Source organism: Athene cunicularia, assembly GCF_003259725.1.
Source record: "Athene cunicularia isolate RWA chromosome 28 unlocalized genomic scaffold, athCun1 chr28_part2, whole genome shotgun sequence".
Lineage (NCBI taxonomy): Eukaryota > Metazoa > Chordata > Aves > Strigiformes > Strigidae > Athene > Athene cunicularia.
The window spans coordinates 1,088,752-1,100,250 of record NW_020799140.1 but is presented as its reverse complement, the minus strand read 5'-3'; the positions used below and the strand labels follow the sequence as shown (position 1 = coordinate 1,100,250).

Sequence of the window (11,499 nt, the reverse complement as noted above, 5' to 3'; positions counted from 1 at the left end):
GGGGGTCCGGCCGCCTCTTGCTGGAGGTGTTTGGGCTTCCAGGGGCTGCTTGGACCCGCCCTGGGCTGGCTCCCACCGCCTGCGGGTGTTAACACCCCTCTCGGCAATTCCCAGCATCTCCCTGGAACCGAAAGGCAATTTTTCATAAACGTCTTTTGTTTCAAGACTAGGTCTTTGCAAGGAATTTTTAAAGGAATTTCCCATGCTTTAATTTAGCTATTAAAAAAAAAAAACAAAAACAAACAAACAAAAAACAAAAACAAACAAGCACCAACATAATTTTTTTTTTGAAAAAAAAAAAAAGACATTTTTAAAAAGGAAAACCAAATAAACGTGCCAGTGTGCGGTAACTTGGCGGGGCCGTGGGCTGCTGCACCCACATCGCCGCCGCAGCTCCAGCTGGTCCCTGCGTGCTCCCTCAGTCCCGTCACCCCAACTCCCCTCCCTCCACCCCCCGACGGGGTGATAACCCTTTCCCCGTGTCCCCACGAGCCACGCAGTGTTTCTGGCTGTCGCTGCCTCTCGCTAGCAGCCAGGTTTTATCCTACAATATCTAAACTCTGCAGGTGGGAACTGTGAAGGAGGACGCGTGCCGCCTCCTGGGAAGGGCAGACGGGAGTGGATGGGGAGTCGGTGAATTCAGGGAGACCCTGGGATTTACTGACCTTGCTGCTACAAGGTTCTTTTTTCATTATCCTGCTCCGCTCCACAGCTCCCGGCCACTGCCGAGGGCCACAACTGCTCTGGATTTGCACAGGGAGCACGATGCGCAGGGGTGAGGTTTCCAGGGGAAGCGGAAGGGGGGAATGAGGATGAGATTTGCACACTTGATACCCAGTGATACCTTCCAGCCATCTGCATCCTGATGGAGAGGAGTCCTGTTCCTTCTTCCTTCCTCCTTCCCTCCTAGGACTGGGTGCTGCTTGAAAACGACTCCACATACCCCCTGTCCCGAAATGTGTCCCTAGTACTGCCAGCTGCGGTCACTGTCCTCCCCTCGATGGTCTTTGAACGGAGGTTTCCCTGTTGAAACCCCTCCCCAGATCTCGGGATCCTTCCCAGCGCGTGCCCAGCTCTAAGTGACTCGGTAATACCTCAGAATATCTGAAATCCAGCTTCGTGTCCACATCCTGCACCGGATCGGGGCTTCTGGTCCAGCTTGGTTCTGACCCCGCTGAAGAAACGAAAAGTTTTTCTGTGACTTTGAGGGCTTTGCTTCCAGTCCCACCCTTTGCTGAAATTTGGAATCACAGTCACTATTTCCAACATTATTGTAGTTTTTTTTTTTACCTTGTAAAACAGACTTTATTTTTCTCCCTGTAGATTCTGTGCAATATACATCTATATGCCTATAGAATACACCTCAATAAAAAGTTTTTCATCCATACATTATATTACTTTTTATTTAATGTCATGAAAAATTCAGACAATGTTTTTGTCCTTAAATAAACATTTCTCCCTCCCCTGCCCTCCCTTCCTAGCTGACTGGTCCAAAAGAGGAAATTTTATTTAGTTATTTTCTTTTCTTTAAAAAAATAGAAATTACAGTCTTACAAGACAGAACATTCAATGAGAACAGAAGCATGTTCCTAAATCTAAAAAGTAAAACATTTCCATAAAACCTGTCGATATCTACAGGTAGGTGTGTGTGGAGGGTGGTAAATGGAAAAAAAATGTTTTCCATTTCTTTCTTTCATTCATATAGATAAAAAATAACATAAAACCAACTGAAACTTTATATATTTTTCTCTTTTGCACCAACATTCACAAGAATATATATTATATATATTTTATCCATTTTTATACACAGTGTGAGGGTTCTGGAGGTGGAAATGCACACTCAGCTAAACTGCCAGAGCAAACAAACAAACAAACACAAAATCTTGGTCTGGAATGAGCAATCCCTCGTGGCTGAGGTTGCCCTGCTCGAGGGAACCGCTGCCGAGGTCTGTTTGAAACTAAAGTGGCAAAATGTCTCGTGGCCAGGGGGATGGAAACGTCTTTGAGACGCTGAGGCCCAAGCATCAGAGCAAGTCGGGGGTCTCGGGGCTCCTGTGCATCATCTCCGCCGGCCACACGCAGCTCTGGCACAGGGGAGAGCAGAAATCTCCCTTTTTTTTTTCTACCCAGGCTTTTTTGTTCGCCCTTTCCCTACAAGCTCGATGCCTGGCTCTGCCGAGCCGCTGCTCTTGGTGGCACAGAGGGAGCGTGAGGGACCTTGGCACTGCCACCGCGGCCCCACGCGGCCGGTCGAGCCGCAAGCGGAGGCTGCAGCCAGCAGAGGTGGCGCGGGGGGGGTTGGCGCGCCCTTGCCATCCCTTTCGATGCGCGCCGCCCGTCCCAGGCAAGAAATCGTTTAATCAACAAGTCGGTTCCTTTAAAGAGAACTTTAAAAGTGCAGGTTCCCGCAGTTTGGCAGGTTGGTTTACATGTTTAATACTTCCAGTCTTCCCTAGATTCCCACGGGGGCTTTTATTGCTCAGAATCCAAAATCTCTCCCATGAGATGGACGCTGTGTCCTAAGCCAGAAAAACGCAACTGGTGGTGAGGGCTCAGTCTTTTCCTGATTTAAGGTGCTTTCTTGGTTTCTTTGCCGGATGAAATGAAAACGGTGACAGTGACCACATTGGCTGACAAATACCAAGGACATAAAGAAGGGTGTGTGCTTTTTTTTTTTTTTTTTTCCCCCCAAACATTTCAAAACAGCTGTGGCTGTTTCCTCTGAGAAAGGGAGTGCTGCTGTCCTGCAGAAACGGAGGGCGAGAGCCCCCTCCGCAAAGCACATTCATTTTCTCAAGTGCTTTTCCCTGCAAAGAGGAGCCGGGAAGCGAACGGCGCTGTTGGAAATGATTCTTCAAAAAAAAAAAAAGGCACAACCCTCTAAATGAAAAAGGCAGTACTGACTTCTCACTTCTCACAAGCTTTAGGATACGAGAGGGCAGGAAAACAAGCACAGCGCGTCCCCACCCTGGTGAACGCTGCGCTGGAGAACGACGCATTGGCACTCAACATCGAGCGGGGCCGCTGGGAGGGGCAGCAGCCTTCCCCAGAGACCTGGGCTCTAACGCCGTCGGGGAGAGAAACAAGGCTGACGAACTCCGATGCGCTCCGAGAAGCAGTTCAGATGGTGGTTTAGCAAAACCAGAAAGCACACGGCTGGACGTGGCGGACGGTAGCTGCCGGGGAATAACACAGTCCCGAGTTTTTCTCTGCCTTACACTGAAGCAGAAATCCCGTCGGCTTCCTGGTGAGTCTTCCCTGGTCGAGGCTGGTCCGTAGTCTTCCTTAGGAGGTCTGTTTTAACTGAAAGCATGAATATCCCCTACCATTGCTAAGAAAGCTGCTCGTTTAGTTTAAGGGGTTCAACGATCAAACTGAAGGTCTTCAGCTCATGCTCAGAGACGATCCGAGCTGCTGGAGGACGGGGTTGGGCACAAGAGAAACCAACACGAAGTGGGAAGGGGCTTGGGATTTTAGCCCTTTGTCAGCAGAAACTGGGGCTGCCTCAGAACGGCTTTTTCCCTTTCGAATGGCTTTTTGCATTCGTCACAGGAGGAGAAGGAATAGGGATGGAAAAAAAAAAAAATCTGCAGAGGAGCCTGGCCAGAGTCCTTCAAGCAACCTCGCCAGCTGTGGGTTTTTGCAACATCGCCCCACAAATCCATCCCTTCTTGGCCCTTTTAAACCTCCCAAGCTTGGAGCAGCGGGTCCTGACCACGCTGCGACTTCCCAGGGAAGGAAGAAGGACCTTTCGCTTTCCCTTGACCCCAATGGGCAGTTTCTCTCCCTAGAAAGCTCCTGGATGCTGCTAAATAGAGAACAAACCCCAAACTAACAGTTCTAAAGAGCTCCTTGGGGGCGAAAAACCCGCGTCCAACTCAACAGTAGCCATGGCCGTGCTGCCGGTGGTCCTGGCACAGGAAGGGGGGGACCCAGCAGTGGAAGAGGCTGGGGGTTGGTCAGAGGAAAGGCCGCAAAACCTCCTCTGGGTGCTGAGCCACGGGGCGGTTTTAACGGTCTCAGTAAGAAAACTACACACAACAGCCAGCACCCAAAGGGCCACTGCCTGCGGCGACGCGCGGGGACAGGCACCCAGCCCCAGCGCCTGCACCACCAGCCTGCGGCCGCCTCCGCCGGGGAGCAGCCAGGAGCTGGGATTTGGCCACAGTCACAAGGGCATTGCCCCTCTTTGAAAAGCGCCCGGGATGCGGAAAGGTGCCACGAGGCTCCGCAAAGCCGTGGTCAACCGGCTGGATGGGGACTTAGCCGGGCATTTGGGAAAATGCTGTGACGGAGGGCACGGAGACCCTGCAAAGCTCTTCCCCTGCTGCACTGGGCATCCTCTCCCTCAAGCCAGCCTCCTCCATGGGAAAATCCTCTGCTGAATCCCCCCCCCAGGTCTTTCTTGGCCAAGCTCCCGAGGTCATCCCGTGCCCAGTGGGCTCGCTGCACCCACAAGAGAAAGAATAAAGCAAAGGCTCTGCCTCTGCCCTCTCCTTGGCTCCAGCTGGGAGCCCAGAGCTGCTCCCACGGGCCTGGCTCACCGCTATCTGGCCGAGTCTGCATTGCCCCTTCTTTATCCCATGCCTTGTGTTTGGGTTAAAAAAAAAAAAAACAAAAACAAAAAAAACCCACAGAGACGGAGAGCGCAGCCAGGACAGCAGGAAGGAACGTGCCGCAAGCACGGCGGCGTGTGCGTGGCGTGCGCTCCCCTGGATCCGTGCGCTGCGGAGAGGAGTCGGTCCCTTACCACTGCCTGGAGCATCTCCTCTCCCGAGCGAAGATTTCACATTCATTTCACTGGTATGGCAAAGTCCGTTTGCTTTTTCCTTCAAGGTGCTTTACATTCAAGAGCTATTGCAATCCACAGCGAGGAAATGGGGCCAGGGAGATACCCCAGCCCCCTGGGTTCTCTTGAGTTTGATTATTTGATTTTAAATAAACTGCCCCAAACCTCTGAAGTTTAGTTCATCTCCAAATTTTTGGGGAACTCGAAGGGGGCCGGTGGCTCCCAGCCTTAGCTCTCCCGTGGGTCGCTGTACTGGAGCTCGGAGTTGAAGACCTCCTTATAGAGGGGTGGGAAGTTCATGGCAGTCTCCGGGTGCAGGAGACGGAAAAATTCCAGCTTGTCCAAGTGCAGATTGCAAATGGTCTTCATCAAGGGCACCTTGGAAACCATCTGCAGGGAAAGAAGGAGCTGGTGGCCACTGGGTAGCATCCCCCATGCCGCTGTTCCCCTTCCTTGGGGACAAGGGCGTGGGTTTGGGGACCACTGACTCTGCCCGGGGCCAGGGGCATTGGCCTTGCTTCCAAACTCACGTCTTTCCACAGGACAGCCAGCGCCTGGGATGGCACAAGGAGCCCCCAGTGCCCCCCAGCCCAGCTCTGTTCTACCCAAAGCCTTCCCAAAAGGCTCCTTTCGCCCCAAACAAGCACGGCCGGGCTCAGCGCCACGGGGCTGCCTCCAGCGCGGCTGCCTCTGCCTGTACCATGATGGAGATGCTGGGGCCTTGGAGAGAGAAAATCTTCTTCAACAGGTCCCAGGGATCACCCCCCGAGAAGCGCCCGTGCGTGGCTAAGGAGCTCCGGCACAGCCGCATCCACCAGCTCAGAGACCTCCCCGCGGGACACGCGCCAGCCCCAGCCGGCCTCGCGGGCAGCTCCGCTACCTTGGAGAGCTTGTCCTCAGTGGAGTGTTTCTTCTGGATCTCGTGCTGCAGGGCCACGTAGATCTTGTCCTGGAGCTTCTGCACTTTCTTGGACTCTGTCAGCCACGGGCGATCTGCAGGAGGTGGCTGGGTCAGTGCGGCCGTGGCCCAGCACGGTGCAGTGGCCTCTTGCTCTCTGAACCCTTCCCGCTCTCCAGGAGCTTTTCGGAAGAGCGGCACAGCCAGGCAGCCCCTCTCCACCCCCCACCCTGCTGCGGGGTGAAAGGGAACGAAAGGGCTCAAACGAATTTCTGACAATTACTAAGACTAAGCCGTGATGTATGAAAGCTTTGCTTGTGCTTTGCGCTCTTAACTAAATTTATTTCAGGGGGACATGGTTCCGCCTCCCACCCAGGAGTTTCAGCAGATACATTCTGCACATTTTCAGAAGCATTTTTTTTTCCCTCGACCTCCTTTCTCAGGAATAACTGAATTAATCCACCAAGGAAGCAGCGCTGAGGCTTAAGGGTGAGGTGTCCCCAGCTTTGGGACAAGACCCCCTCTCCCCACTGGGTCCTGGCTGGGGGGGGGACCCCACAGTACCTGGGGAGAGCAGGACGGCGGCGGTGAAGAGGGCGAGCTCCTCGTCCGACAGCTGCAGGCGGCACAGGGTCCTCCCCAGCTCGAAGATGGCGCCGATGAGGTCGTCGCAGCCTGACACGGGGACAGCGGGGAAGGGGGGCGGGGGGCGTCACAGCTCCGCGCTGCCCCGCGGCACCCCCACACTCCCACCCGCCAGCCAACCCCAGCAGCACCCAGGGCTTGGAAAGCTTTGGGGAGATGAGATGGGTGTGACGGGGGGGTCCTCACCAGAGGATGCCCGGCATCACCGGGCTCTGGGCCGGGGTGGAAAGCAGGTCCTGACCGCGGCACACATCAACCCAATCCCAACGGCAGTTGGGGGGGGTCTCACCCCCTCCTGTCCCCCGGGGATTTAGCCCAGGCACAGGGATGCTGCGTTTCACCCGGCTGCAAAACCCCAGCCCCGTCTGGGTGTCGAAAGGAGAGGAGAGCCCTGAGAGAGGCGCAGCGAGGCGGCTCTTACCGAGCGACTTGAACATCTGCATGCCGCCAAACTTCCCCTCGAAGAGGACGGTGTTGTTCAAGGGGTTGAACGCGCGGATCATGCGGATCAGGAGCACCTCGAGGCAACCTGACGTAGGCAGAGAGAGCGCAGACGAGGGCAGGCAGGCGTGATCCCAGGACCACATGTAAGGAAGAGGAAAGCCCCCAGTGCAAGTTTGAAGTCCAGATTGTTCATTCCCAAGAACAGAATGGTTATCCCAGTAAATCCAATTTGGGGTTTGGGGGTTGTTTTTTTTAGGTTTCCAATTGTGACCACAATATTTCACCACAGGCAAATATTATCCAGGCGTTCGCAGCCAGAAAGAGGTTGATCAAAGTCATGGCAGAGCACCAAGAGAGGACAGGGTGAAAACAAAATAAATAAAAAGAAAGCGGAAGGAAGAAATGAAAGAATGAGTTAAACTCCAGCATATCAGGCACGGCGAGCTTCGGCTTCGGGGTACAGCACCCTGCCGGGATGCTGGCACACATCCCCTGTGCTGGGTGAGGCTCTCAGCTTCCCAGCCCTAAAAGTTTAGAAGCTGGGAGGCTTTTCCAGCTTTTTTTGGCATTTTGGGGCTTTTGCACATCCAGCTCCCTTGCCTGGGCACAGTGTCGCTGGCTCAGGCGGATGGATGGGTGGGGGACATGGGTGTGCACTGCTGTTGTCTTCCTCTTCCCAGTCTCTTGCTGGGAGAAGAGGCCATCCTTTCCTCTTCTCCCTCCTCACTCCCCTGTGGGTTTGACACCCCTTTTCCTGGGGGAAAACGCACTCTGCTCCTTTCTATCCCAGTTTCTGGGTGACATTTGGTTGAGGGCATCCATGGAGAAGAGCCTTCGCCCTGGGCGGCCGCTCCTCACGTCCCTCTCTATACCATCGAACATGACCTTCAACTCCTTCCAGCCCAGCACCTGCTCCCTGAGCACCAGTGCTGAGCCTGGGAGCAACCGGGGTGGTGAGGGAGGGGAGACCCCGCAAGGAAAGCACTAGCCGAGAGCAAAGACGGGATACGCCTTCGGTACCGCGGCTGCTGCTCAAGAGAGGTGCTGGGGACACGGTGGGGACAGCGGGGACGCGAGGCGGGCAGGGACGTGGGGGGGTGGCAGGGTCCCCAGCTCTTACCGGCTTTCAGGAGGATGATCTGGTCGTTCTGGCAGAGCTCCATGAAGCCGTCGATGCGCTTGGCGAACTCCACCACGTACTGGATGGCGTTGGAGATCTGCAGCGAGCACTGCTGCCACATGGCCTCGCAGCTCTGCCGGCACAGCAGGGACGTCCCTTAGGGCTCGCTGTCCCCCCGTCACCCTGGCTCTGCTGTCCCTCCCACCCCACTGCACGGGGCAGGGAAGGGACCCAGGTGCCACGCGATCCACCGGAGGGGGTGGCACTAGGACACCCGGGATGTGACCTGCCACCACAACTGCCCCCGGGCTGGGCTTTTGCAGCTCCCAAAGCACCAAAAGATCCTCCTCATCCTCCTCACCTTCATCCCTGCCTCGGCACAGCACCAGGGCACAGCGGTGGCCCTTGCCGAGGGCTGCCGCAGCTCTGGCCGTGGCAGGGAGCCGGGGGGGGCCGTGGCGGCAGTGCTCTCACCTTGCTCTGCAAGGCGCGGACCTCCTCGGGGGAGTAGAGGCTCCACGCCAGGCGCTTGAGCTCCTCCGTCGTGTACTGGCACGTCTCCAAGTGCGACTTCACCACGTTCTGGGCCACCCGGTCTGCAAGGCGAGGGCAGCGGGCGGTGAGTCCTGGGAACCCTGCTGGCCTCCCTGTCCCCACACCCTGATGCCGTCCTCTCCCGGGTGTCCCGGGGGGGCTGGAGGGGCTCACGTGTGGTGTCACAGGGATATGAGGACACACGGGGTGTCAGCTCTGCACAGCCTCGGGTACACTGAGCTCCATCAGCGCTCAGCCTGGAGGAGGGGATGGGTTTGGGGCTGCTCTGAGAGCTGAGGCTGGGTCGGTCCCTCACTGCAAGCGCACCCAGCACGATGTGGGCACCCAGGGATGCACCCTGCAAGGCACCCGGGGCTGCACAGAGCACCATCCCCGGGGCTGTGCGCCCCGCGCATGCCCGGCATCGCGCCAGCACCACGCCAGTGCTCACCGATCTCGAGGACGGAGATATCGGCGGCCAGCTGGCCGCCCTCCAGCGTGCCGTGCGAGAACAGGGCTGGCTCCAGCATCAGCTCGTAGATGGACTCCTGCTTGATGAGCGTGGCATCGGCCACGTCCAGGCTGGACTGGTCGGGCGAGGGCTGCGCCGAGGCGAGCAGGTCGAGGTTGTAGTAGGTGCTGCTGCCATCGGGGGTGAGGGGGAAGTCGAAGAGGAGCCCGTCCGACAGCGTGGAGATGTCGTCCAGGTCCGAGAGCCCGCTGCTGACGCTGGTGGTGTAGACGCGGCTCAGGGGTTCGGGCTCATCCTTGGTGCCGCCGCTCTGCTCCTGGCTCTGCTGGTGCTTCTGCACCTCAGCGTAGAGGCTGTCCCGCTGCTTCTTCGACATGCGGCCGAACTTCACCGCTGCCCGGGGAGGAGAGGGTGCCTGTGTTAGGGCACCTTCACCCAACCGCCCGCCTGCCCTGGAAGGGTCCCGGTTTGGCGCATGGTTTGGGGGTGTATGAGCCCTGAGCAGGGCAGGGACCCTGTTGGATGCACCCCCCAACCCCAGACCAACCTTGGGTCGAACAGAACAGAATTTAAATTTTTCCCACTGAATATGCAAAATTTCTCGCTTCCCAAAAATCCTCCCTTCAGCAGACTGGTGCCATGGGGGGGGCAGCTTCAGCCCCGACAGCCCAACTCGCTCTGAGGAGGAGGGGACAGGCCCTGGGGACCCCGGGCACGACTCACCGTCGCGGGACATGCCCAGCGCCAGGCATTTCTGCAGGCGGCAGTGCTGGCAGCGGTTGCGGTTGGTGCGGTCGATCAGGCAGTTCCTCTGCCGGGAGCAGGAGTAGCTGGCGTTGTTCTGCTGGCTCCTCCGAAAAAAACCCTGCGCGGGATGGGGAGGTGTTGGGAAAGCGCCCGGCGGGATGCCAGCCCCCCACAGCCGCCCGCCCGCCAGCCCCCGGCTCCGGGTGTCCCTGGACTCACCTTGCAGCCCTCGCAGGTGATAACGCCGTAGTGGATCCCTGAGGACTTGTCTCCGCAGATCTTGCACGGGATCACTTCGATTTGGGCTGCGGCGGAGGGGAAAAAAGGGGAAAACCCACAGTGGTTAATGACGGCCACCGCTGAACCGAACCGAACCAAGGCCCTCCCTCCGTGACAGCCGCAGCCCTGCTCGGCAGCTTGAGGAAACTGAGGCACAAGATCTGGAGGCACCAGCAGCTCAGCCCTTCCCGCAGACCCCGCAAGGACGCTTGCGCCTCTGAGAGGACCCCAAAAAGGCCCACACAGGGCACAGGGGACCCCCGTCTGCTCCCCCATCCTCCCCAGCACCAACAGACAGGTAGAAGAGCCCTCTGAGCTACAAAAGTGCAGCCCACTTGTGCCCCAGTCTGCCCAGGACCACATTTTGGAATCATTCCCCTTATCTTTCAGCCAGCGCGTGGATGTGGTGGGGGGACCACAGACAGGGACATCCTCGGCACAGGGACCATCCCCATCCCTGCAGCCATGGATGTTCTCCTGCCGGGGGTCTGGCCCAAGCAGAGGATCCAGGGGGGGGCCCTGACCCCCCTGGCAGCTCCTTAGAAAAACCCAGGACCAATATAGCCATCGCTGGCTCAAGGTCCTGGCCCCCTTCCCCCCGCAAATCCGCTTCCCTCTCCGCTTCTGCTTCGCTGGCACTGAGCTGCTAATAGGCTTCGTCCTCCTCATTTTCCAGCTGCCCCAGATCCGGGCTGGCTCTGCCCACCCCGTGTGTGCCGTTAGGGGCGGGGGGGGATGATGAGGGGCACCCCCTGTGGGGCTCGTACGTGCCTCCCAGCATCTCTGCACCCTCTAATCCCCACTCCAGCCCCCGCGCCCCCCGGATGGGCTCAGCCTGGCGTCGCTCTCGAGGGTGCTGCCGTGCCAAAATAACCCTCGCGGCCAGATTATGGTTATTTCAAATCTCCTGGGCCTGTGCAAATCCCCAGCTCGGGTAATTCCCTTCTGCCTCTCTTCTCCCTTGGGAGCAACCGCTTCTGGCTGAGGGACATGTTCTGCGGGTTGCTGCCGGCAGAGGCCACCTCCGTGGGTGACAGCCCCAGCGCTTGGGCCGTGGTGCCCTGGGGTCCCTCGCCGCTTTGGGGGACGTTGGGCTGGGTGAGGACGAGCCTCGGGGTACAGCGGGCAGCTGGGCTGCCATCAGTCCCCTGGGGCTGCCATCAGTCCCCTGGGGCTGCCAGCGGTCCCCTGGGGCTGCCAGCGGTCCCCCCCCCCGGGATGCCAACAGTGTGTGTCCCCGGGGGAGATTTACCCTGGGGAAGGGCTCACCCCAAGTCCGGGTGCAAGCAGAGGGATGGATCCCTCCTCCATCTACTGACTCGCTGCTCAGCTCCTGCCCCAAACGCCCCCCAAAATCTGGGGTTCCCCTCTCCCTCCCGAGGCTGCAGAGCTGGGCTCCTGCCAGCGCTGTGTGTTGTCCCCCCCTGACCCAAGGGGGTCACATCCCACCCCTGTCCCTGACCCAAGCCTCTGCCCGTGCCTCTGCTGTAGTTTTGGGCCTGGGGCAGCAGAGCTGACCCCCCCCAAGGTGGGCAGGAGCAGGCAGCGCATCCTTGCAGCACATCAGTACC

At 57.9% G+C, this 11,499-nt stretch overlaps 1 protein-coding gene across 3 annotated transcripts in view; it reads right to left on the bottom strand.

Moving 5' to 3' along the window:
* Window positions 1-1,278: 1,278 nt before the first annotated feature.
* The window catches only part of LOC113489415 (nuclear receptor ROR-beta-like), a 16,577-nt gene continuing 6,356 nt past the window's right edge, over window positions 1,279-11,499 (bottom strand). Inside the window, exons 3-12 of one of the 3 annotated variants that reach the window (XM_026865116.1) lie at window positions 11,475-11,479; window positions 9,869-9,956; window positions 9,626-9,767; window positions 8,882-9,295; window positions 8,371-8,492; window positions 7,897-8,029; window positions 6,754-6,861; window positions 6,252-6,362; window positions 5,670-5,782; window positions 1,279-5,179 (exon numbers count right to left, since the gene is read on the bottom strand). In XM_026865116.1, coding sequence (XP_026720917.1) covers window positions 5,018-5,179; window positions 5,670-5,782; window positions 6,252-6,362; window positions 6,754-6,861; window positions 7,897-8,029; window positions 8,371-8,492; window positions 8,882-9,295; window positions 9,626-9,767; window positions 9,869-9,956; window positions 11,475-11,479 — 1,398 coding nt within the window. In that variant the 3' untranslated portion in view covers window positions 1,279-5,017. Of the gene's footprint in view, window positions 5,180-5,669; window positions 5,783-6,251; window positions 6,363-6,753; window positions 6,862-7,896; window positions 8,030-8,370; window positions 8,493-8,881; window positions 9,296-9,625; window positions 9,768-9,868; window positions 10,693-11,474; window positions 11,481-11,499 lie in introns of those variants that run through there. The other 2 variants (XM_026865115.1, XM_026865114.1) reach the window with 2 other exon arrangements.